The sequence below is a fragment of the Myotis yumanensis genome, unplaced genomic scaffold (genome assembly GCF_028538775.1).
Source record: "Myotis yumanensis isolate MYYU_CA2020_CCGP unplaced genomic scaffold, mMyoYum1.0.hap1 SCAF_8, whole genome shotgun sequence".
NCBI lineage: Eukaryota > Metazoa > Chordata > Mammalia > Chiroptera > Vespertilionidae > Myotis > Myotis yumanensis.
The window spans coordinates 54445599-54473268 of record NW_027223759.1 but is presented as its reverse complement, the minus strand read 5'-3'; the positions used below and the strand labels follow the sequence as shown (position 1 = coordinate 54473268).

The 27670-nt window shown below is 40.5% G+C and overlaps 1 protein-coding gene across 8 annotated transcripts in view; it reads right to left on the bottom strand.

The window, feature by feature from the left end:
• Positions 1-1498: 1498 nt before the first annotated feature.
• Positions 1499-27670, bottom strand: part of RBMS1 (RNA binding motif single stranded interacting protein 1) — a 225378-nt gene continuing 199206 nt past the window's right edge. For 4 of the 8 annotated variants that reach the window (XM_070422882.1, XM_070422883.1, XM_070422884.1 and 1 more), the window contains exons 7-15: positions 15603-15718; positions 14726-14775; positions 14506-14599; positions 11959-12006; positions 10994-11044; positions 7556-7666; positions 6336-6416; positions 4893-4977; positions 1499-4157 (exon numbers count right to left, since the gene is read on the bottom strand). In XM_070422882.1, coding sequence (XP_070278983.1) covers positions 4900-4977; positions 6336-6416; positions 7556-7666; positions 10994-11044; positions 11959-12006; positions 14506-14599; positions 14726-14775; positions 15603-15718 — 629 coding nt within the window. In that variant the 3' untranslated portion in view covers positions 1499-4157; positions 4893-4899. The remainder of the gene's footprint in view (positions 4158-4892; positions 4978-6335; positions 6417-7555; positions 7667-10993; positions 11045-11958; positions 12007-14505; positions 14600-14725; positions 14776-15602; positions 15719-27670) is intronic. The other 4 variants (XM_070422885.1, XM_070422887.1, XM_070422888.1 and 1 more) reach the window with 4 other exon arrangements.

Below are 27670 nucleotides of genomic sequence, written 5' to 3'. Positions count from 1 at the left end.
CTGACATGCCCATAACCTCTCCCCATGAGGGAGCGGGATCTCTTCCTTTTTGGCTGTTCTAGTGCAGTGACAATATCATCAATCAGACCTGAACCTATTTGGAGCCTCCCTCAGCCGGGGAGGCAATGCCTCTCTCCTAGTGGACATTTAATCAGTATTTGTGAAATTCAAAAGGGGGCACTCAGGCTCCAGTGGATTTACCTGGCGCCAATGCCCATGAAGGGTATGGATGGTGGGGGTGGGGGTGGGGGAGGTAACCTGGATGCCAGGGACCAACTGCCAGAGCTTCCTCCCTCCCTTCCAAGCTGACTCAATTGGAGGCTGATCCCAGCCCATCTTAGACAACGGGGAAATCCTGGCTCCTGACGATGACCAAGTAGCCATGGCCTTTTAGCAGGTGTTTATCCCCAAAGGCTCTGCACTGCCTCTTTCTATGGGAGGAGTAGCTCTTTCTGAACCATCATCACTTTGATTTGGTCCATCTCTTTGGCACAGAAAGGTGATCTTGAGAAAGTGCTACTAGTTTCTGTGTAAAGGCAGCCACTGGATGTCCCAGGACTCCAGCTACAGAAAGCCTTCTTAAAAAATATGAGAACAAAAATAAGGCCAATAAAATGGAAGGTGCTTCAGTTGTTGGTCATACAGAGGAGGCTGGAACAGAAAGTGAGGCAAACTTCCCTCCTGCCCGACATTCTCCCTCAGAAGCACTGGGTATCATCAGAGGACCCTGTGTCCTTTTCTGAGCCAGCCACTGAGTTCCAGGCTTTCTTGGCTCGAGCAAGGGAGGTGCTCTAAGCCCCACAATTCTAGTTCATATTCAACATCACCCACATTGCAGGGGGGTGTGTACAGGAATAGAGGGGATGGATATTTTTCTCGCTCACTCCTTTCACCACCAGGACAGAGAAAATGAATACTGTACAGCTCTGCTAAAACACTTAATCTGCCTTGGGTAGAAGGAATCAATTTCCTGTATTAAGTGCTTCCCATAAAACAAGGGTTATGGGAACGAGTTCTCTCTCCCCCATGAATGCTGCACCACAGACTCCTGCTGGGAACCACCAAGGTCACTCAGGAGGCCCACGGCCATCAAGGCAGGATAAGATCGTCTTAAAATCATCTTGAAATCCTTACCTGGGTGCTTGCTTGATGGGACTCAGTTTTTATTCTGTCCTCCTTTCTGGGCAATGCCAAGCAGTGCCACAGTCAGAGGGCAGCAGGAAGGAGGAGGGACAGAAGACCAAAGGTGCACTTTTGCTGAGATGAAATGTGGGGAGCTAATGGTTAATGTCTCTGGTCCCTGGACACAGATTTAAATAACCCCAAAGAGGGGCATGAGAAGGTTTTTATAATTCTTTGGGAGAAAATATATTTCAAGTACACATTGAATCTAAAATAATTTTCAAGTCACTTTCAAACCAACCTACTGAGCTCAAGGAAGGTCATCTAAAACTCTGACACACTTTCAATCTACTTAAAAAAAATTGACAGGAAAAAGAAAATTTCAGATGTTTTTTATTCAAAGGTTCTCAAAAGAAATAAAACAGAAAAAGCTAACAATCTGATCAAATGTACAGTTCAAAAATGTCTTTTGGCGTTTTTAACAACAAGTCCTAGGAAAGAAAACTACAGAGTTATCTTGAACCGGACAAATAAGTTACCACTGGCAAGTTTGTGGCACTAGTAAAACAAAATAAAAAATTAACTCTCTTGATCATATAGATATCTCTATGAAAATCTTTTTTTTTTCAATCTGTACAAAAGGTCTTTCTTCATAAATTAATTTTTTTTTATAATTTAATGGCTGTCTACTATGTGATGTTTAACTGACTTTTTTTTTTTTTTATGTACAGAGGTTATGTTTCCCAAATCTTACCCAGACGAGTATGGCACTTAGTTCAGACATTTCTAGCAGCAGATTTGCCCTCCCCTCTAACTGAACTATCAAATTTCTGTCTTAACTAATGCAAAAATATCAAGTAGTGAGAGACCCGGGTTTATAAATGTACTAGGTACATGGAGGGCACTGCGTTCAGTCTGGACTTTCACAAAGCAGGAATATTCCAGGGAGCATAGAACCAATAATACCACAACTTTAAAAAAGGAAACAAAAACAAAAACAAAAACACATTTCTCTTATGACTACGTAATTTTCAATAGAATCTACACTTCTCAGAGCAGCAAGGACTTTTGAAACTATGAAATGTCACTGACATCTAGAATCAAATACAAGCATAAAATTTAAGAACTAAAAAATACTCGAAAGAAAGAACTGCTTAGCCCTAGCTCCTGAGCTAGGAGGATTTGGTCTGTGGAAACAGGGAGGGCCAGCAACCTGTCCCAGCACAAAAGAAAATAGACTCTGAGGTAGATAACTGATCACACACAGTTGACCAGACAAGTACACAGTTTTGGAAGACAACTTAATTTACCGTTGCTTTTCAAACGTATGCAATTATCTTAATAAAAGAGCTTTAATAACAGTGAATCATCTTGTATCTACTAAAGTAGAAATAACTGTGTATTTATGAATCAGGAATTTCATAGTTTCAAAATTGGTTTTTCTTTACACTTAACACTTGTAGTGACGATGTAAAGTGTGGCACTGCTTGGATCCAAATCTTCCTTCATGCTTTTTTGTTTGTGTGTGTCCATACATCAATTAAAATTATAAAACCTAAATGCAAAGGTACAAAAAAGGCACATTCTCCTAACCGCAAACTGGTCCGGCAAAAATAAAGAGCACAGAAGATGTGATGCTGAGACAAGTTGGAGCTACTGGTTACTGGCTCTTCGGTCTTTGGTGAAGTTACCTTTAAAAGTGCCAAGTAATTTTTATTTCTCAAATTTACGTAATAGAGAGAGAGGAGAGAGAGAGAGAGAGCTAGTAGCCAATCGTTTTGCTTCTATCCATATCTCAGCTCATGTTTGAAGATAAATCCTTACTTTTAGCTTTTGCCATTTAGTTGCAATACCAACATCTTTCTATTTGCCAGATCTCAGGCCTAATTCGCATTCTAAAGCACTATCATTAGTATAAAGGAAGGACAAAACATTCGGGGACTCCCCGCCCCCACCCCCCACCCCCAGTCCCAACACTACCTACACTAAATCTAGAACATCAAGTTAGGTTTTTGTTTTTTTTTTTCCTGAAAAAAGGCAAAAAAGACTTTACATTGCATCATACAGCAGATATCCTAAATCAGTCAAACTATCAGAGGAAACTGTTGGCATACAGCCATACAAACAATTTACCCTATTAAAAGTTCCCCAGTCAGAAAATGTGTTTCACACAAATCGTTTTTCCCTTCTTGCATTTCACTACCTTACACATTATGTGAAAAATCATTAAAAACACCTACTACATATTTAAAAAAGCCAAAATTTCAGCAACTTTTATTGACTACCTTTTAAAAGCCCTATGCTGCTGTTTTACAAGGCATAATAGACCAGCTCATTTGGTCAAAGCATTCTACATCATTAGTTTGAACTAACTTTTACTGAAACAGCTACAGCATCAAAAGAGTTAAGGCAAATTGGAATTCATAGAAAAGGATAAGACACTTCACACTACATTGAAAGAAAAACGGAAAGCGAAGAAAAGAGACACAGACGGCAACACTGAATTACAGCAACACTCGCACTGCAAGCACAGAACACCGTGGGTGAAGTCGGACTAGTGAAACGTCAGAAAGCCCATTTCATACAGCGGGAAAAAACACAAATTAAACACAAAATGAACAAAACCACAAAAATCCGGTCATGCACTTGGATAAGTCTTCATGGTCTTTGTGCATACCCAGAAAATTGAAGTTTTCTTTTTCTTTTTTTTCCATTTTTTCTTTTCTTTTTTTTTTTTTTCCTTTTTTTGCATTGTAACATTTGATAAAAATCTTTTTGGGTTTTTTTTTTTTTTTGTATTTTTTTTTTTTACTAAAATAAACCTGTTCAGGGGAACAGCTACTAGATGAATTTAAGGGTTTTATGCACCTTATAGAACTTATAGCAAAAATAGTTTTAGTTGATTTCATTATAAATAACGTTTTCAAGAACCTGTGCAAAACTGTCAATAATTTCCTAAAGCACAATTGATCAGAAAAATCCATGATTGTTCAGCCTTCACACCCTTCTTCATGTAAGAACACCCTTCTGTACATCTGAAAGAGAAAAATAAAAGACAAAGGCTTTTGTACATTTGATAGACTACACCGCAGAGCTTTGTAATCTCTTTTTGGTTTTAAAGATAAAGGTGTTTAGAAAAGGCTGTGCTCATCCCTGGCAGTAGGCCAATAAATGCAAACTCTGGAACTGAGGGTCACTTTCTACGCTTCGAGTCCAACTCTGAAATCTGGGACCTGCAACATACTTGCGCCAGAACAAGAAACCCAAGTTCTGTCCAGTTATTTTACTGCAATCTGCATGGTAAAGTAAAAAGGTTTGAGATTTGTGGTCCAAGTGAGAGCTGGTAATGCAACTTCTCAATCTCCTAAGTCAAGATACTGCTAACCTTGCAATGCTAGATTATGCAAACTCTTGTGCTACATATGCTTGAGCTTGTGAACATTAAAGTAAGATCAATGTAAAAGAAATGTGCTGTAGGACAAATCTGATGCCTGCTGTTTTCTAATGTTACACATTTTGGGGGAGAGTTAAGAAGGGAGAGAGTAAATATATATTCGACTTCAACATAAGCGCCTTTTGGAAAGAATACTGAATTGCAAATCCACAAAAACCACTGCTTTGAACATTTTGATAACATTGGATTCCTTAGCCATGATCACAGCAGTGTGAGGAAATCTCAGTTATCCTAAGTTCCATCCACTTTGATAAAAGAACCATTAGATTTTTCTCTTGACCTGAGCCCTACAGTGATGGAGACCTCTCCCTCATACCTCACAGTTACTTATTGGGTTGAAAGGTATATGGAGAATGGTCATTAGACGTCTCTACAGCCACCTGCTGCTGACCACTCGCCTCCTACAACAAAGCAGAACAGATGAGACACGTGAGCAATGAGATCCAAACGCTGCTGCCCAGGTCTGACTGAGTCCAGCATCTTCAAAACAAGCACTCTTTAAAGTGATTTTTTTTTTAAAGTGATTTTCTTAAGGTCATGTAGAACTTTCAAGGTGAATTATTTCCCTAAGAAGTTCAAATACCTGGTGGGCCCAAAGAGCCTCCCACCCCACATTTATGAGTTGTCTTTTCACACCAAGCTATAACTTATCAAACAAATCTCTTATCCCTTGGGGCCAGATGTGACTTGAAATTCAGTGTTTTCAGATTTTAGGATCTGAAATATGGTATGCATAAGCAGCACGTCACTGAATATACACAGTGGGGTCCAGGGCTGTACCTCACAGTCAACCACATTAACAGGTCTGCACTGGAAGACATAACTATGCACAGTAAGTGGAGAAAAGATCTGTGTCTTGCATCAGTTTGGGTTGGGTATTGCTGGGGGTCAAGTTATTTGCTAAAGTAGTTACAAAGAGAATTTTTGTTTTAATGCTTTTTGTGTATTTCAGAATTGCAGGTAAAAGATTTTGGGTTTTGGGTTTTGGTAACTACGATTGTCAGTAACTGCACAAATTTAAATCGACCAGCTGCAAACAAAACAACAATCATCCCCCTCACTCCCTCCATCCCCCATATTCAGCCACAGTCCTAGGGCTGCTTCTGGAATTAGAACCTATGGGATCTGCTTGGAAGGTGGAATTGATTGAGTTGGTGAATTTCCTTGGAAGTTTAAGGGTACTTTGCTGGAAAACGCTATTTTTGTCCAAGCGTAATTCAAATCTTAATTTAAATGTCAGACTTATTTCATGTCAATATTGTATTAGTATCTTCCATAACAAGAACACGGAGTTATTTAGCTATACAAACAGCCTCTATGAAAACAGGTGTGGTTTGTTCCTCATCCCTCTAAAAGTTTTGAAGCATCAGCTTTTTTTCAAATATCTCAATTATAACTGATTTTGCAATTATTATGATTGATATACTAGTAATCTTTGGTACTAGGATTACTGACTCAGCTTTACCTTAATTTTCCTGTAAGCACCATTTTATAGGAGACAAGATAGAGCCTTGAAAGGGAAATGAAATGTGTTACAAGCTTAGAAAATGTTCTTGGGAGTCTTGGAGGTGTGGCCTGGATGTCACTACACTAATTTGCATGCAGAGAATGACGATTCATAGTTAAAAATAACTCTAGGTATATACTCCCTCTAAACTGAAATCTTCATGCAAACGTGTGACTTGATCGATTTTCCTTTGAATTTCATCTAATTTACCCATTTCTGAAACTATTCATTGCCAGAATGGTCTGTACCAACCTCAACAGGAACTGCCGTCGTCTGCACATGTGTGTACTGTGGCAAATAGGCTCCTTGCATAGCTGATGTTGCAGGCATGTACTGAAAAGAAGAGTATGGTCAAGATGGGCCAGGACAAGCCATGCAAAATTCTGAACACTTGGGGAATTTTGAGGTGGGATGACAAGTATTTGGAAGTCTCAAAGAAGAAATGTAAATGGGCTCAAAATTTAATTAGTATACTAACATCACTATATCATATGAAAGGCAAAGCGAATACTTTCTATTTTTTGAATTTGTCAAAGTAAAAATCCCATCTTTCTTGGAATTTCCTAACAAAGAAGCACATGGGTGAAGATCATTAAGGTTTTTTATCCTCAATGAACATCATTAATGTGCTATTTTAAAAGCTCTCTTCTCAAAGGGCCTCATTATTTCCCAGAAGCCCCCTGAGCTAGTATCCAGAACTGTCTCACTAAGTGGAGACCCAAGGGGTAAATGACTTACTAGATCTTTAACAGGTCACTGCAGAATACGAAGTGGACCCTTGCTGACAGGCATCCGTTTCCAAAGGCAGGAGAGCTTTCTAGCCAACCTCATTGGAGGTAAGTGGCCCGTATAAGCCTCCACAAGAAGCCGCTGCTAGCTTTGAGTGTAAATGGGGAAAACACCCTAATACCTTTTGTTCTTTTAAGCCACCATAGATATGGTCTGACTTAAAAGCTCTTGGTTGTTTTATCCAAACACTGCCCATATCAACCCTGGAAGTTAATTGGGTGTGATATCAGCTCAACTTCAGTGCCCAATTAAGTCTCCTGGACTCTGGGGAAATAATTCAGCATAGAGATCATGATTCAATGTCCCCAAATTCCATAAAAAAAATAAGTAAGGAGAAATCCCTTGTCTTTGCCACCATGTATCACCTTCATCTTTTGATTCAGGAGACCAGGTCTGCCAGAATGAATGAACAGGACTGATTATTGGGGCTGGGTAAAGTCAAGTACGGGTAATACATTCTGGTAAAGAAGAGATACTCGGGACCAACTTTTAGTTCATTAATTAATCAAGAAATATCTGAGTATTTACTATGAGGAAGGCAATGTGTATGTGTGGAGAGGAGGTGTCAGGAGGTCAAACATATCGTTGACATCACAGAGCATGTGACTGAGAGGGAAGACACAGGCTGCATTAATTTACACTCTTCTCTTTGCCGAGACAGATGATATTAATTTGCCACCTACTGTTCCGGTGTTGCCTAGTGACAGATGACTCATCTGCTGGGCCAGAGGGTTGATCATAGATGCGGGCTGTAGTGACATGGTGTGCTCCATTGAGGGAGTTAACACGGCACCCTGGGAAGTTGGAGACAAGAGCCATGTAAGATACATGTTAAGACAAGAGGAAGGGAGTTACAATTCTGTAATCACTTTTTTTCAAAGGAAATGCCTGTTTGTTGAGGAATGTGAAACAAAAATAACCTCCCCTCAAATTTGCAAATGGCATAAATTATCTCCTTAAACTCTTTTAGAGTGTATTTCCTGAGACTTTTTAAGGAGCACTCACTTTATGGAAATCCCTGTATTAACCACCTCTCCCTTTACCTTCACTTAACTGTGAAGCAAAACTAGTCCAGCAGGAGGAGCTGTAACAGAAAATTCAAACTATTTTTGGCCTGCTGGGTTACAAAAGGCTTAATTATTTTTTAAAATACATGGCAGTTGATGGTTTATGTGGCCAAAAAATAATATGCTATATTGAATATTATAAATACCATGTTTTTATAGTTCTATATAGAAAGTCATTGGATTCAAGATCAAGATCAAGATCACATTCTTCATTCACTCAGCGTTTCCCAGCACTTTCAACTACAATTTGGGGCCAGGACAGGGAAACTGGTTCAAATATAATGAATAAGCCAATTTCAGATTATTTGACTTCATATTTTAAAATTCTGATCATTAAAAGTAAAATATAATTAAAAAAAAAAACAGAGGTGGGAAGATCACCAGTCACCCACTCTCTCTCCCCCACATCACTGTGAGCACCGCCAGGCTCCCACTGCTGCCCAGATTCTAAACTGGGCATGTTTTTACAGAATTGCAATGAAGGTACATAAACAATTACATATCCTGGGTTTCTGCTTTTCACTTAACATTTCATTATAAATATTTACCTAAACTACTGCATAACTGTCATTATCACAATTTTCAAAGATTACATAATGATACACTGATTGCATAAACCAAAATTTAATTAATTCTATTTTTGAATTTTTACATTTTCTCTAATTTATCCTATATAATATTCTTATGGATTATATAATTCCTCCCACTTTTGCAATCATCCAATGGCCTGAGAATACAATTATTCTAACACTACAAAATTAATGTTAAGGTTTTGCCATCACTATACTGGACATATCCCCTAAATGCAGTTATTTATTGATATTAGATGCACAACTGTGGGCTGAGATCGATGTGCAGGCACTTTAATTCTGGCTGCAGGCAGTCCAGATCTGGTGGGAAAGGAAATGAATCCTCAGACAGGAACCTTCTGTACACTACGGTCTCCTTAAAGATGTTCAACTGAGCTATGTGCAGCTTTGGCTCTAAAAGTTGCCAAGAAAATATAGATGTGCCAGAAATAGTTTGTTGTTAATACATTTCATAAAAAAAATTATGAAGCAGGAGGGTCACGGTTCAATTCCTGGTCAGGGCACATGCCCCGGGTTGCAGGCTTGACCCCCAGTGTGGGGTGTGCAGGAGGCAGCCGATCAATGATATTCTCTTATCATTGATGTTTCTCTCTCTCTCTTTCTCTCTGAATTCAATAAAAATATAAATTTTTTTTTCTTTTTAAAGGTTTAATGTGCATCCTCAGAGTGAGTGTAACATAGAAATGACTCAGAACCCCAGAATATGCTGAAGGAGTTTCCTGCTCATTTTTCCCATTCATCTGTAGGAACTATTATACCAGGAAGCCCCCAAATGAAAAGTGAGTTCATTTCCAGCATTTTACAATAGGACAGCACAAAGGACCAGGGACATGGACTGCCATGAGCGTTTGTGTATGTGGGGGTGTAAATGTGCATACATGAGTTGGCATGTATGTATGTATGTGAATGCATGTGTGCATATAGAAACATATGTGTGTATGTAGACACAATAGCACAGAGCTTTTCTCCTGTGTTATTAACTGACCAAGTTTTATTTGCTTCTTCAGAGTCATCTCAGCAACTTTCTATTCAGAACTTATCCCTGGACTGCTGTTTCATACACATGATCTTACATTACATAGTGTCCTCTCTAGGTGTTAGGAGAGAAATTCCTGTCTCATCTTAAGGCCAAGAAGACTGTGCTCTTCCCAACCAACTGTCTGTTTTTATCTTATGAGTACTGTGAGCTGTACTGCTTATCAAGATCCCATTTTGTGCCTGGCTGGGGTGGCTCAAGGGTTGAGCATTAACCCATGAACCAGGAGATCATGGCTCAAATCCCGGTCAGGGCACATGTCTGGGTTTCGGGCTTGATCCCCAGTAGGGAGCCTGCAGGAGGCAGCCAATCAATGATTCTCTCTCATCGATGTTTCTATCCCTCTCTCCCTCTCCCTTCTTCTCTCCGAAATCAATAAAAACATATTTTTTAAAAAGATTCCTATTTTGCGTTAGTTATTAGAAAGCTTAGGGCCAAAGGTGTGGCCTTCTCATGGCAAGCATGTAGGTCCGAAATGGGCATTCTTAGCCTTTTTTGTGTGTGATTTTGTTCTCCACCTTTATTTTTTCAACATTAAAAAAGACATTTCTTTCTTTTAAAAATTGTTTTGTTACATTTCTTATTTTATTCATTTTTAGAGAAAGAGGAAAGGAGAAAGAGAGAGAGATAAACATCGATGTGAAAGCAGAACATCAATCTGGCTGGCTCTTGCACGTGACCCAGCCAAGGACTGAACCCACAACTCCAGCATGTGCCCTGACCGGGAATTGAACCTGTGACTTTTCAGTGCATGGGATGACGCCCAATCAACTGAGCCATACTGGCTATGGCTATTTTTTTTCAACTTTTTAAAACCATGTTTTAATTCAACAACCTAGATTTTATGTATTTTTGAAAAACACATTAAAATATACTAATAAAATGAAGGATAACTTACTCCACTAAAAGAAATATATTGCATACATAAGTGCAACAAATGATCATGTCACTAAAGAAATCCCATTTATTTACCAAAGAAGGTGTTACTACTTTTGTATTTATAGTTTCTGTGGAGAGGCTAAGAAACTCCAATAAAAATCTCTAGATTAATTTTGACACTGTATACTTGCAATTAAATAGAATGTTAAAAATGAGGGTTTCATCGCGAGTGCTGCTAAAAATTAGCAATTAAAAAAACTCTTACAATTTAAACAATTTAAAAAGTAAAAAACTCAATTTAATGATCTCCTACAGAACTGGTAGGAGGAAGAAAATGGTACCCGTTCTCCAATATGATATATTCTAAGTTCTGACAGACTGCAAATTTAACTTATTGTTAACTACCAACTTGTTTTAAGACAAAGGTGATGAGAGTTTTATAATGAGCTTATACATTCACATATTACATGCTTAAAATTTCCCAGAGAATGGTTTTAACATGTACATAGTTTACTTTCAAAGCACAAAGACATGATGATGACAACTTACAGGGTGCTGTAGGATATATGGTTGAGGTTGCATCCAAGAAGGACTTTGCACCTGGAAAAGGGAGGATTTTGAAAGAAACATTGATTTCCATTGGAATGCTACCTATTTCTCTAGAACTCTTTTAATCATGTTAAAATCGACAGAAGGAAATTAAGGAAACAATACTATCAATGATTAAAAAGATTATTAAGGCAGTTAGAGTTCTTGGCAAACTGGTCACTCTGAATAGGATGAAATGATTATTTAAAACAAAATTCCTTTACTGAGGTGTGTGAGTATCAGGCACCAAAAAGAAAAAAGGTGATAAGACATGGGCCCCACCCTCAAGAAATTTACTGTCTAAAGCAAGGGAGATAAACAAGTAAAGAACTCCAATCAATAGTGAAAAGTACTATCATCAAAGTATGGAACTAGATGCTTCAGAAATACAGATGAATGAGAATTAATTCCAGCACATCTTATTAGAAACTAACCCATAAAGTATGTGCTTATTTAAAAAGAATAATCAAATTCAATCCCTCTTGGATCCCAGGACATTTGTTAGGTTTTAGAAATCTTGTTTGGTGGTCAACAATTTCTAGCTAGTGTGGAAAATAAAAATCTGAAATTCAGATTTAGAAAATGAAACTTCAGCAACTAGATCTTGACATCGACAGTCACTAGGGCATCCACACAGCAGACCCTCTTGGATTGAGAAATAAGATGTGAGAGTCAGGTTTCGTGGCAGAAAAGAAAGCAGTCTGCCGTTCGAGAGAAAAAAAACAAAAAACAAAAACAAAAGCAAAAACAGTCCATTTCTTGATGCCCAGAGCTTTCCTGAGACTATGTAGTTTTTAGAATATGTTTCAGTCTGTAATTCTTAACAACAAAACCCTCCTGTGTCTTATCCCCTGCTGTTAACTTCAGAAGTTCTATAGAGAGGATACGAGGGGAGAGTCATGGGGGAAGAACGTATTAGGAATTACCTTGATAGCAGAGCCCCGATACTTGTTTTCTCTGGTTTCCTTTGCCACCTAAGGCAGATCAAAGTTAAGTGCTTCTGCCTTGTTAACATTTCAGTTATCTGGACTGCAGCCTTTCCCCGTCGGGGTATTGGTGGTTTCTTGCGGAGGCCAATTTCTCAAATCCAATTGTATAAGCATATGGTGGTTTAGTAGAGAAAGGCCCACTCCAACACGGGTACAAGGCCTTCACTGAATAAATCACGGGGAGGCGAGCAGCTCCAAAGAGACCCCAATTTGGGACAGATGCTCCCATTTTGTAAATATGCTTCAGTGGTCTTGATAATCTAATATAGCATTATGGGGTTAGGGAGCTATGACATCTAACCCAATTTTCTTTTTCAAGCAGCCAATCAGCTGCTGTCAATGACTAGTCCTCATTTTTCCCCTAACTATAAAATGGGAATAATAATCTATGTTCTATGATTTTTCTTTTCTTTTTACCATTGATTCTTTACATTGTTTAGGTCATGGAGCCCACTGAAAAACTGATGAAAGATACAGACCTCTTCTCCCCCCGCCCCCCCGGCCCCCCTTCCCCCAACTAACTGCACACACAAAAGCAACATTTTGCAAACAATTTAAGGGAATCACAGAAAGACCACTTAAAGCTCATCTGCTGACCCTACTAGGCCCCTGAATGGATGGGGTTAAGAATCAGTCTTTGAGGTTATGGCACTGAGTGTAAGGCAAATGAAAAAAATTCCACACGAATCTTAGGAAAACACAGAATGCCTAAGGAAAAAAAAAATCAGGCCTTTAAAATGAAATGTTGTTTCTAGTTAGGCCTATCAAATTTATTACAAACACTAGCCTTCCTGATTTCTTAATTCTATGAAACAGTTCTGTGGGCAAAATGTTCAATGCTTTTATAGAAAAGAGGTGGTAGGGAGATGCATTAAGAATTATATCTACAGCAGTACACATTCAAATTAATATGCACAATCTTTCATTCGCCTGAGAATAAGCTTACTTGTGCCTATTTTTAGTAATATCCATAAATGGCAGAGGGCTCCAAGTTCAGATAGTTAAGAGAAGACTACCTTTCAATATCGGAATTGTTAATTAGGGGATTGTTAATTAGGGAAAATGCAGTAGAGCAGATCTGAGTTTTACACAGGCAAAGAGAACACAGAAATCTTAAATTCAAAATAATTAGAGAGGCATTAAATGAGTGAATATTTTGTCCAGCAGATTGAAACACCAGCATAAGTAACATAACAACCCGGAGAGATAAAAGAAAAAATAAGAGACAATTCAGGGAAAGGAGGAAGAAAGAACCTAAAAGCTGAGGGAGGCTGTGAATGCGATTTAAAATTTCAGTTTTAGTGCATTTGATCACTACTCTTTGTTATTCAAAGCTACTTTTATGTTTTTAAACAAAACCACCTTTATGATATTGCTTATGCTGACCAATCCATTATTTTTTCAAAAAGTATAATGAATATATTCTCACCAGCCAGCTAATCCTGCACATTAATAATGACGATAATCATTGCTAACATTTATTGATTGCTAATGATATGCCAGGATAATGTGCCAAGCTCTATACATAGTCTCATCTAGTTCTTATGACAAGACTATGAGACAGAAACTATTATTATCCCCATTTTAAAGATGAGGAAACTGAGGCTTACAGAAGCAAAATAAACAGTTATTAGACACTACAACCCCCTAACCCCAGAAATCAAGACTACAACATCTCATTCCATTGTTTTAAAAACAAGAATACACAAGAGTTTAGTTTAGTCATACAGGTTCTCAACAGTCAACAAAAGAGAACTATATTCCTACATGTCTGTAATAGAATTCCATTATAATGTTCCTGTCTGGGCCAGTGCGGCAACCCTATTAGAGGCATTCTGCTAAAGAGAAATTGTATGCACACACTGGGGTGCTCGAAGAACAGAAGCTAAGCCAGAAATAAAACCAAATCAGTATTATAATAAGGTGCTTAATGAGATCTTGGTTCTAAGTTGGGAATTTATTTAATATATAAGCCTTCTCATAAAAATAATGTAAACAGGGAGTGACCTCCTTTTTTTTTTTTGCCTAAAATTTCACTGTATTACTCATTTAATGTTACCTAATAGAGACACATCTTTACTTATTAGCATATTTACTTGCTATTTTGTTAGCTCCTGCTGATGAAGGAACAAAGGCAAGTGTGCACACCTATTCTATATTTCGCCTGAAGGCAATTCTCTTCAAGCTTTAATTTCTGGGACATGTGGTGTCTAACAGCAGGGCTCATTGTGGAGGAAGTACTGGGGTCCATCCCAATTCTAAAATGCTAAGATTTCAAAGACTGACAACTGGAAACCATTTTCGCACTTTACATTCTCTTAGACATAAAAAGTAAATCACTCTGTCAAGTAAAAAGCAGCTTATTCTAAATTGGTATCCAAGCTACATAACATTTGACTTAAATTGCATTATAAATGTTCAAAATTTTAAGACACAAAAATGTAGCAAGTTCCTGTATTCTTGATGAATCCTAATGGTACAAACCTGGTAGGCAGATACAGGAGATGCAAGATAGGGTGCAATAGAAGTTTGAGTGATCATTCGGTTTGTAGCAATACTGTATGGTGAAGGGTAAAATCTAGAACAAACACAAAAGCCTTTATTAAGTAATCCTTTAAACAGAGTATTTCACGGAACAAACGTCTGATATTTTCCACCTTTACATTTTCCCTCAAGCCATTATGTATTTATCTTAATGACATACCCGTTCTGTATAGCAGCTGTGGTTGGGTCGTAAGTAAGTGTCATTCCAGCCTATGGGAATGAAAAGAAAGAGAAACATCTGAAAAGGCACAATTAAAAAATGCCATTTCTTAGAGTCAGGACAACATAAAACAGTGATGGTTTAATAGCATTTGATAAAAGTAGGAGTTTCTGTTAGACAAACACAGTTATAAACTCAACATGACAATCAAAGCTCTAGATCTGCACTATCCCACATAGAAACCAATAGTCACTCACAGTTATTTAAAATTAAATAAAAAATTGAGTCCCTCCAGCAGCCAAGCTACATTTCAAGTGTTCAAATAGCCACACATAGCTAGTGGTTATCGTTGGTTATATTCCAGAACATTTCTACTGGATGGCATTTCCCTAGACATCCTTGAATCTATGTTACATAAGACAAAACAAAACAATTCATTGAAAATAAACATGGAGAAATGAAGGTCCAACATTTTAACTAAGGAATTGAGCTTTCCTTTTTTTAAATAAAGAACATTATTCAAAAGAATTAGGAAAAAAAAAATCCCTCAATGACAAATATACTATTTATTTTAATAATGTTATTTAGAATGACTTCTGAATAGTTATAAATGTAAACCTCTCTCAGAATCCATGGCATTTGAAGTGCTCTTTTACTTGATGTGTAGTAAACACAGCTGTTTCTACCATCTATCTGTCCATCTGGAGAATCGTCCCTCTCTTAGCACCATTTCCACTGGGAAAGTTTTAATTCGACATCATGCAGATTATGGCACCTATTTCAGGAGTGTGGTGGCCAAGTTCAGATGATGCTTGAGTAACTAGTCACAGACTCTCACAATCATACACCCACACTAAAGTTTCAGGAAAGAACTTACAAGTCTCACCTCTCCTTCTCTATGCCATGGTCTTCCATTGGGGATGTATTTGTTGGGGTTCTGTCTCTTCTTCTGTCCTCCATCCGCAAACTTACACAATAAAGGTTCTGTCGGAGCTGAATACACAGGGAGAAACATTATGAAATCAAACTTATGTGTGTATACGCATGACAATGTGACTGAATTGCTTCTTTAACAGCAGCAGTGTGAAGTGCTGTAAGGGAATAGAACACTTTAAGGCAAAAGTTTGCTCAGACCCTTATAAGATTATCCACTGGTGAAAAATATATTAATTATTATTTTCAAACCAGAGTGTAATGAGAACGCTTAAACAGCAATGCTGAGGACGCATAAGAATGATTTGATTCACTTCTGCCATTTCTTTAAGTGTAGATACTCATTTTAAAAGTTTGGGCCCTCTCCAATTCCACCTCTATAGACCTCCAAATGTAAACACAAATCCTCTCCTCCCCACCTTAAAGGCTCCCATAATTCCTCAGAGAGGCCTTCACTTCCCCAGAAGAAACACGTTCCCCTTCTGACCCCTCACATGTATTTTTATTCATCCTGTTTATAACTGCTGGCGAGTGTGTGGATTTGTTTGGTGTCTATTTCCCCTCGAGAGTGTAAGCTCCACAGGGGTAGTGACATCTGTTCTGTTCATTGCTGTATCCCCAGAGCCTAAGGGTCTGGCATGTTATGGGTGCTTATTACATCTTGGTTCAGTCAATGAATTTGTTTGGTTTTGGGATACAGCATTGAAGACAGCTGTTGGGAGAAAGCCAAAAACCCGTGAACACCCTATGTCAAGGTTTTTCTGTGTCTGTAATCATCCCAGTCAGTGTTGCTTTACTCTACGTTCACATCATAAGATGACCCAAAGAACAACTCAAGAACACAGGAAAGCAAAGGATGCAGGGATACATACACATGAGCTAAAAAGACAGGAGAGAGAGAGAGAGAGAGAGAGAGAGAGAGAGAGAGAGAGAGAGAAGGGGTGACGGCAGAGCTGGCCACCGTGACTGTTCTCTGCCTTTCTAGAATAGAAACAGCAGTGTATTCCTGAAAACGGTGTATGTTTCTGTGTGTTTCTCGTTAAGGTAATAAAGGCAATCACACCTTCCTGTCTGGCTCTCACATTCCATCCTTTGTCTACTACAGAACTGTGATTACTACTTTCAAGTTCTGTCTCAAAGTTAAATAACCATGAAGAGAAAAATATTACTTGTGGAAAATTTACTCCTTTCTCCTTTGCCTCTTATTATCCTAATTCATCTCTCATTTTATATCACTATTACCCACCCACTAATGACAGGGTGGAAGCAATAGTGTCTCTCAACACTTCTCTGCCAAAATACAGAACATAACACAGAATCCAACTGTAATTCCTTCTCGGGGGCTGTCCAGGCTGTAGTTTGGCACGACCTCCTCCTCTCCCCCCATGAGGCCCACTCCACAGGATGTGCGGGAATGTGAGCTCACTTCCGAATGACAACTGTGCTGTGGGTACTAGGAGGTGAAAGCAAAACCATGAGGCATCTGGTGAGAATCCAGGAGCCTTGGCCCTACCTTTCACAAAGGGGTCCTTTGTTTTCCTTCTGACTCCAACCACACCCCAACTCCCCCAGGCTCACCTACCTGAACAAGGAACTTCCATGTAAGGCAACCTGGGTGTGATGGAAGGTGGACTGGGGCCAAATCCTAGACAGTAGATGAGCTACACTCTTTAGTCTTTTCAAAAAAAAAAAAAAGAAGAAAAATATTGGCTTTTGGAAATTTCTCCCCTTACCAACAATCACAGAAGGTAAAGTAAATGGTTGCAATGAAGCAAGAGAGCTTTCCCATCACTGATGGTGCTTTTAGTTCTACAACTGGGCCATAGAGGGGCAGAGGGAAACTGCTAGGGCCAAGAGAACACAGACATTCAAAGCAAAGGAGGGGATAAAAAGCAAACCCTGCTGAGATGAGAGTGTCTATGGCCTCAGATGTCTCACCTTTGACTTCTAAGGATAAATCAAGAACGTAAACAAAAGAAGCAAGATCTCACTCTCCCCAGATCTAGAAAGGTCCTCATGGCCCTAAATGTTTTCTCCAGGGACATCTGAGGTTTTAGGATTCTGCTTTCCCATAACCTTGGAGGGCAGGAGAGAGCTAATAAATTCTGTGGTTGTTGGCACTTTGTGCAACCTCATGTTAAGAGGATGCTTTTATCTAGAGGCATTATAAAGACTAGCTCCTGGACTGAAATTTAACTAAAAAAAAAAAAAAGTTTGCTTGGCATGGAGAATACAAATGAACCATTTTCTTCCATTAGCGTCATTTCTTCTAGAGAAAGAAGGGGACCAGTTGGACTCATTTGGAAGCTCACTACAGGCTGCTTAGCAGGTAGGCGTGAATGAAAACAGCTGGTAGCAATCCCTGGTGAGTGCTGAAATGCCACATTTGTTCAAAGGCCGAGTGTCCCTGAAATTTTTTTTAGTGCCCACTAAGTTTAAGGTATAGTGTTAAGAACTAGGGATACAGTGGTGGGTAAAATAGGCTTGCAGTCTAATGGGGATTAGAGTGTACCCAACCTTATGGAAACCCATTTACCATTTATGACACCGAGTGCTGTTTTCAGAGATTTTATTTTTAATAAAAATGCCACCCAGAAGCGATATACTTGATCCAGGAACAGCTCCAGTTCTTCTTCTTCTTCTTCTTTTTTAACTATGTTTTTATTGATTTTAGAGGGAGAGGAAGGGAGAAATAGGATAGAAATATCAGCCGCCTCCTGCACGCCCCCTACTGGGGATTGAGCCCTCAACCTGGGCATGCGTCCTGACCAGGAATCGAACCAGTGACCTCTTGGTGCATGGGACAACCCTCAACCAACTGAGCCATAACTGACGGGCGCTCCAGCTCTTTTACAGCTGTTGATCCAGGTGCTTGGATGACATTATGAGAAACAGCTTAACCCTATAAATCCTCGATGTCTTATTACAAAGATTGTACCAGGTGTTCCAGGAAAGCAACTATGTGGAAATTTCTTTAAGACACTAATGCTATCATTAGGCTGAGCAAGGGTTAGATGATTTCAGTTAGAGTTTTGAAATGAAAAACAGACACACACCCAGATCTATCATGATCCACTTGCTAAGTGTATGTAAGCCTGTTACAAAATGAGAGATTCTTATTTGTCCTGTGGCTAATTCCAAACCAGGGAATAGTCTTTATGTTGCTTGTTTTTTGGAGCCTAATACACAGGTTCCAGGTATAAGATGGGGAGACACTATGCCATGTCAGTTTGTTCTACAGACCAGTCCTTCAGGTGGCCTCTGATTGCTCTTTATAGAAGGGACATATCCAGGAGGGCTGACATGCAGAAAAGGAAGTGCCATGAATACCAGTGTATGACTGTGACCAATAGGTAAGTTTGGGTATGTTATGTTAAAAAAATTAGTATGAACTGTCAACCCGTAACTTCTTTATGGTCACCTTTCTAGATTAGCAACTCTTTACCTTGATGCCTAAAAAATAATTGCAGAAAGTTCTAACAAATGATTTATGATTTTAGATGTATTCCTGCGTTAAGGTGATATAAAAAAGATAAAAAGTTGCCCCTAGTCAATTTATTTTACCAATTATGCAGATTGTGTACCTTAGATTTTACCCCAATCAACAGTCTGTAAAATATAAACTGCCCTAGACAGCGTTTCCATCAGCATGGAAAACCAGCCCACTCTTCCTTTTTGATAAAGTGAACGACTTTCAAAATCTTCCTTTAAAGATTTCCACCTAAGCAACCATTTTTATTTTATTTTATTTTTTTGGTGAGATCTTTCAGGTCAGATTCTCTTCTTCGTTTCCAAGACAGAAAAGTTACTTGCTTGTTCATCAGAACCAACAGGAACACGTATCTCCAAAAGTTTAACTACTGTCGCATAACCTTCAGCAGCAATGCCACAGGCAAACACTGACCTGACCTTTTCTGGCCCCTCTCAAGAGCCTCCTGGGGTAACTGCATCACTGGGCTCTCCAACATGCCCTCAGCAGGGCTTTGCAAGCGGGATGATCTACAAATGTCTGACTGTGTGGCACTCCCATACCTCCCCTAAAGGACGATGAGCCATCTCGGTGATCCCCACGATGACTCACTGCACATCTCCACCAAGATAAGCTTCCTTATCTCTCTTTTGAAGCTCAAACTCTGCAACGATTTATGCTCAAATATCTTCCCTTGATACCCACACTAAAAACCGCTTCTAAATTGCCTGCTATGACTAAGCACCAAGCTTCTGATGTGCCCTCCTGGGAGTCCTCCTCACGTCTCTAAGTGCTCGGAGGACTCAGTCCTCTGTGGTTCGTAACAGAGTGGACCTTTTTCTCGCTGAGTTCTAACAGCTGGACAAATGGCTACTTCCAAACTCCCGTTTTTCTAGGTATGTAGTATTTTATCCCAATCAGCATTCTATAAAACACAAACAGCCCTCGATAGAAGCTTTTCCATCAGCCGACTCAGCAAGTGTAATTAGCTTTCTTCCTGATGCTGGTGCCTACTTTCAAAATTCCCCAACTAACAACATTCAAGAAACTATCTGGGACTTTTCTTTTAAAAACTCAACCTAAGGATCTAATAAAAATGACTATTCATTTTTTTCCCGGTGTGTGCACGCCGATGACATCCCTCCCAGTTTTAGCCCCTAGTTTCTAACCAAATCCTGCTGCCCCGCTCAACCACGACTCAGAGCTACAGATTCTCTCTACAGATGCCCATCCTTCCACACCTCTCGGTAGGTTTCCACCTGCCCTTTCCTGACTTTATAGAGTGCTTCCATCTCCCACTCAGCTTTACCTGGCAGTGAAATAACAATTTAACAACATTAAAGTCAGGTTAAGTAAAAAACAAAAATGTAATCCTTCCCCATCACTCTAACATTTTACTATTCTATGTTTACTACTTTTCTAAGTTTACATTCATTTTTTCATATTTGCAATGTTTAGATCCTTTTCTTCTACCATTTCCATTGTGGACCTTTCACTACCTTTTTATAGAATAATTAGTAAATGGTTACATAATGTGCTATTTGAAAAGGGACTGCATATAGTTTCTCTGTTATTGTAATGCTGTGTGAACATCTCTGTGTATAATTTATCTCCCCAATCTCAGTGCCAACAGCCACACAGGTGGTCAGATTGTACGGTGGTTGGAACACTAGCTCTGGATTAGTCTCCCTGGGGTTTGCATTGACTACCTGGTGACTCTGTGTAAGTTATTTAATATTCCTGGTTTCATAATCTGTGAAATGGGGATAGTAACAGTACTTATTTCAAAAGATTGTTGCCATTAACATATAAAGTGCTTTGGCCCTCAATGCACATCAGCTATTATTATTACTGCTACGATAACAGGAGGAGCTCAGATTTTAATAATGGTTCCCCCTCTTGCCTTTGAATTACTAAAATAACTTCTCAGGAGAGGGACTGGGTTCAGAAGTTATATGCTGATGTGTTTGCCATTGAGATTTCATTCTGTGGGATTTAACAAGCTGGCAAGGGTTGCTGCCTTGGCTCCACATAGAACAGAAAGAGTGTTCGAGCTGTAGTTAAGGATGAAGTTACTGGCAAATATTCTTTAGAAAACAGTTTCATAGTAACATCTATATCCTCCACCCAAGATCCTTATGTTTTAATAACATTTTTCTCCATTTCTTATTGTTCCTCCCTCGGACAACCTGATAGCAAAAGGGGGTAAAACTGATTCGAGCAATCTGTTGCAGGCTGGGTGTGATTGATGGTGACAATGAAGCCAGCCCCATCATAAGCCTGGCATAACAATCAATCAAACATTTCCAGCTAAAACACTGGCACCTTTCCCGCTGTGGTCCCTTGTCACTTTTTAAAAACTGGATTTTCCTTCCTTGGAATTTTAGATCTGCAAGAGGGCGCTCAGCCCATGGCCACCCAGCACGCTGGCTTTTGTGGCAGTGACTGCTCGTAAGAGTGCAGCTTGGAGAGCACATCTCACCAGTGCGTGCATTTACACTCTGCACTACTGTGCACACGGGGTGAGGGACATGTGAGCACACCCCAGTCTCAAAGGTACGATCACACTGTCCTCAAAGTACTAGGAGATCGTACATGTCTTTGTCCTACAACTGCCAAAACTTTGCGTGTTTTTTTTTTACAGAATAAAACAATGCTTAAGACAAACATTCAGAGAACAAAACGGGCAATAAAAACCCTTGAAGGATGTCCAGTCTTTTTACTAGAGTCGTAATTTTTCTTCCAAACATTACCTTTTCTGCTTCCTGGCTTAGGACAATGCCCTACTACTATCACCTATACATACAGTTATGAAATGTGGTCAGAGCAGTTTCTAAGCCCTGCTGGGCATACACCCAGTCAGAAAAGTCAGGGTAACATAGAAAGCAGACGTAAAACAATCTTTGGATGGAGTGGGCCAGCAGTCACACACGTAATTCCCTAGAGTTCCTCCATGATGCAGACAAAGCTTGGAGGACGTGGCGGAATGACCCAGCACAATACTGAGAACCTAGCCAGCACTCCCATACCCAGTGACTGCACACACTTTATTTTTAACTCTCTGCCCTTAGCACACAGGAACCTATTCAGACTCCATTAATGCCATGGAAAGGTCCAGAAAGAGAGATGGTGGTCACACTGCCTCCTGCAGCACTGAACTCGTGTGTGGCCTTTGTTCTTATGAACATGTGTCCCCCCCAGAGGCAAAAATAGTAGGTACAGGGCAGGCAGCTCGAGGAGAGCTCAGCCAACAGGCATGTGCATCAGCTTCTCAGAGACTGTACTTTCTGCTAGGAAGGTACTGGATTAGGAGTCTTTAGACACCTCCCTGAATCACGGCCACGAGTGACAGTGTTTTTGCCTTGGGAATGTCTCCTAATTTGGACATCAGTTCTATCCAATTAAAACTTCCACCCATTGTTTCTTTTTGTGAATCCTCAGCCGAGGATATTTTTTCCATTAATTTTTAGAGAGAGTAGAAGGGAGGCAGGAGGGGGAGAAACATCGATGTGAAAGAGACACATCCACTGCTTGCCTCCCACTCGTGCCCTGACAGGTGCCGAGGATTGAACCTGCAACCCAGGTACCTGCCCTTGACTGGGAATTGAACCAATGGCCCTTTGGTCTGAGGGCTGACATTCATAACCACTGACAAAACCGGCCAGGGCCCCACCCCTCGTTTCTGACGCTCACGTTGTGGGAAACCGCCACCATGTTAATGGTCTATAACGATAGAATATTTATCAAGTAAGTATTAAGTAGTTATTTCAAACCTCTACGGAATTTACCTAGATTTTCCCACAAAGAAGTCGTTGGTTCTTTCACCCTGGCTGGGGACCTTCTCAGCAAATCTGACTTCCTGGAAACCAGCTGCACTCAATACCACAGTAAATCCAAATACAGTGGGGCCTTGACTTAGGAGTGTCCCTACTAACGAGTTTTTTGAGATACCAGCTGTCTCTCGGTGGATTTTTTGCATTGAGTTGAGAGAGTAATTTGAGTTAACGAGCTCCTTAACGAGCTCGGTCTAGGAACGAATTCAACTCGTAAGTCAAGGCCCCACTGTAAAGCAATGGTTCTCAACTTTGGCTGCACATTAGAATCACCTGGGAATCTTTTTAAAATCCTGATTGCTGGGCCTCATGGAGGATTATTTCTATTGAAAATAATGTGGAGGATGAGGCCCAGCAATCAGGATTTTAAAAAGATTCCCAGGTGATTCTAATGTGCAGCCAAGGTTGAGAACCACTGAAATAAAGGATGAGGCTTCAACATTTTCAGGGGAAAATGAGAGACTGGGTGGGGAAGGATAGAAGAAAAGGCCTCACGAGCAATTATTTTTTGTAATGTAGATTTGAAGAAGAATGTGCTATAAAAAAATGATAAAGCCTCTTTGAAAATATGGTCACATCAGACACAAAAGCTCCAGATTTTTAAAAAACAATTTCAGAAGACAGATCGCATTAAATTTGTGACGTGAATTGCGAATTTTTACAGAACTGTACGCATGCACTGCGTTATGTAGCATGCCCTGGGCCAGGGAGGGGCATGTCTGGCATGGGGGAACCCAGCCACACCACTCCGGGATGAACAGTGTGTTGGCAGAAGGATGGGAAGCATAGGCGAGGTGACAACTCAGGTGTATAGTCAACCTCCTCCTGCTTAGCCATCTACAGGCTTTCTTAAGAACGTCACAGTCAAGATGAGTTCACTGTACAGTTTGCTAATTTTCATAAAGTGTCTTTTGGGGACTGTGTTGAACATGGGTTCCTTTTCTGTATTTGGCTGCAATGTCACAGGCCGCCTGCCAGTCGTGCAAGAACCTGGGTACTCTGACAGAAGCCATCCGGGGAATTCTGCTTCTTCGGGCTAAACACCTCCCATCACCAAATAAACCACCCTCTGACCATATTTATGAAATGTTATGTCTGCCTAGCAATGAGCCTACATTATTTAAAGATTAAAGTGAAGGCTCACTCAATGTACCCTGGCCTGACAATATGTTTGTTTTCGGCTGGTTCTACTGAAAATAATGTGCCCTCCATGGAGCAACCCATGTTTTGGAGTAGCCACTCAGGTAACCAGAGGGAGAGAACAGCACCTGAATGAACAGACTGGGCATTGAAGATAATCCTCATATTCTATACACACACAAAAAAAGAGGGCGGGGGGCGATACAGAGAAGTTGGAAAGAGTTTCAAATTCTGTTGTGGGTTCTCAAATCCACTGGGGACTTGTTTTTGGGAAAAGCTGAGTTCAGTGGGACAGTGTGCTTTCCAAGTTCCACAGTGTGCATTTCAAACCGCTGCCGAGTGTAGTTCAGCCTTGTTTATATGCAGAAGGGTATCCAAAAAGGCCCTCAAAAGAGACATGCCTATTGCGATGAGCTCCACAGGAAGAATGCTTAGACCCACTTGGTAACCTATACTGTTAGGGGTGATGCACAGGCGTCCTGTGCCTGGCACAGAAGGAAAACTAACACACAGCCCCTGCAGCCAAGGAACCTGTAATCTAGTTGGGAACCAAACCAACACAGAGAAAAGATCATTCAATGTTAGAAAATGGCACAACATTAAGTTCTAATTCAGAACAAAGAGAATGGATTTGACCTCACAGTTGCCCCCCACTAAAGTGATGATCTCGCTGTAAAAAGAATTGTCCGTTTCTTGTGCCTCATCTGACACTTGGCACACCTTGGAAGAAATGATTTTCTACTGGTTGTAAGGTACAGAGGCTCCCACAATCATTCACATGTGGTTTGGAAATCCAGGTCTTTTTTTCCTTGAATGGGTGTGACCCATGATCTTCAAACCCACTTCAAAGAAAACAGTTAAATGATACAACCATGGAGTCCTTCAGAGAAAAAGGAAACCGTCCAGCCTCCACCCAGGACACTCTGAAATCTGTTCCACTGGAGGGACTGGTAGATCTTATCTCAGACTGAAAACAACATCAAAAACAAATGTGGGCTGGGATGGTTCTGTTCTTAACCTTTCCTTGTCCCATGCAAGGATAAGCTGAGAAAGCAAAGAGGTCACAGGTGGGTGGGAAAGCAGCCCTTCAAAGAACGAATTCCACAAGGCTCTGTGCAAGGATGGCACGGAAGTGAGGAAAACACCAGGGGGCAGTGCCCACAGGGGTTAGTGAGGAGGCCCCGTAGGACAGGGTTTGCAGAAGATGCCCACCTATGAAATGTCTCCCTTGTCTCTACTTGGTTGAAGGGTAAACCATTCCTATTTATTTTATTTTCTTTCAATTCAAGTGTTGTTGATGGAAGAAGAAAACCAACTTAAAAATACAAAGGGAACCTCTTTCACAAGGCTGAGTTCATTGGAATAGTTTACTTCCAGGTCTTTTAAAATATATTTTTATTTATTTCAGAGGGGAACGAAGAGGGAGAGATAGAAACATCAATGATGAGAGAGTCATTGATTGGCTACCTGCTGCATGTCCCCCACTGGGGACTGAGCCTGTAACCCGGGCATGTGCCCCAACTGGGAATGGAACCATGACCCTTGGTTCATAAGTCAACGCTTAACCACTGAGCCACACAGGCTGGGCTACTTCCAGGTCTTATAGGTTATGCTCCAAACCTGTGCCTGTGGCCGTCCAAGCTCACATACAGCCACACAACCTGTGTGCTGTTAGGTTTTAGTACAACAAGATGAATGTAGTCTGCGGTATCACATGTACTTACAGACAAGTGTTCTATGAAGTGAGTGAGACTCAACTGGATATGGAAAATTAAAGTGAATCCCTCAGCACAATCAGCAGCCGTTCAGTTAAAGATGGAATGATAACAGAATAAATACTGATACCAGTTAAACTTCTGGTTTGTGGTCAGCCACTAGCATGCTAGCTTGTAAAACAGGTAGTATTATCTTAGTGAAGAGTCTAGTGAAATTTATACAAAGCCAACAAACATTTATTGTTGCTTAGTATGGTCTAAGTGCTATGCTGGGTATGAAAACAGAAAGATGAGAGAAGTTTCTGCCTTGAAAGACCTTCCAGTTTAATGGACTAACACATGTAGACATGTTAGATGCTATGATACAGGTGCGTGTTCTTGGGGTGCCAGGCAAACAGGTGGTGACCCTACTGGATCAGAGAAGGCCCTCCCAGGGGGACGCAAGCCTTGCACAGTCTTGAAGGGTGAGGGGGAACAGCCAGGTTAAAGGGAAGCAAAGGGACCTGAGAAAGTGGAAACCACGTACGAGAAATGAAGCAGCATGATGTGTTTGGAATACCATTTCCAGTTCAATGATGGAGGAGAAACAGTGAGGCTGGGGACAGAGGGAGGCAGGACTGAAGAATGAGGCAATGTCATCCTAGGAATCCTGACGTGCCTCTCGGAATCCTGATCTTCCTGCAAGGGGAACGTGTGGGGAGGACTTTTAGCAGTAAAGTGACACAAGGCCTCTATTTCATGTAAGTCTCTCTGGCCACGGGCAGGGATGACACCTGAGCAAAAGGGCTAGAAACAGGGCAGACAAGCAGGAGGCCACTGTAATGGCCTAGGGGAGAGGGGAGGGGTTATACTAGACAGTGGTAGGAGGGATGGAGGGGAGACAGTAGATTCTGGAAAAAATCAGGGTGAAAATGTAAGGACTTGAATGATTTTGTATGTGAGAGATGAAAAAAGGAGGGGTTGGGGGTGCCCAGGATAGTCAGTCCTGGGTTTCAGGTTCAGGTGCCTGGGTGGATACTGGTTACACTCCCGGAGGTAAGGAAAACAGGTAAGAGGACAGGATTAGACGGGAAGAGGGGCAAGTTAAATCTGAAGTAGATGAAAGCAAGGTGAGTGAGGCCAGCAGCCTGAAACTCAGGGGAAAAGCCAGGATGAGAGACAAATGTCGGAGAGTCACTGGAATGGAAATAATAGCTGAAAGCTTGAGTGGATGAAATCTAGCAAAATCATGAGCCAAAAATGGAATAGAGGGAAACACTCATAATTAAGGAGCAGAGGGAAGAAAACAAGCCCACAAAAGAGAATGAATTAACGTGAGATGGCAAGGAACTGGAGAGACAGCTAAAACATCAGGCAGAGGAGGACACATTTCAAGGATGAGTGAGGGACCAGCAGTACCAAACCCAGGAGGCAGAGCAACCACAGAGAAGACAGGGAAGCCTCCAGGTCAGACCCCTGGGGGTAAGTGTTAGGGTTGAGTTGTGTTTCCTCCATACAAAAGCACCCCAGAATGTGACCTATTTAGACATAGAGTCTTTTATAAAATGTGTTTTTGTTTTGTTTTTTTATTGAATTCATTGGGGTGACACTGGTTAATTATACAGGTCTCAGGTGTACAATTCTATAGTACATGATCTGTATATTGCACTGTGTGTTCAGCACCCCAAGTCAAGTCTCCTTTCATTTCCATTTATCCCTCCTATACCCTCTTCTACCTCCCCCATCCCCCTTAGACATAGAGTCTTTAAACTTAAAATGAGGTCCTTAGGGTAGACCTGGATCCAATGACTGGTGTCCTTATATAAAGGGGAAATTTGGACACAGAGACAGACACGCACATAGGGAAGATGGTGTG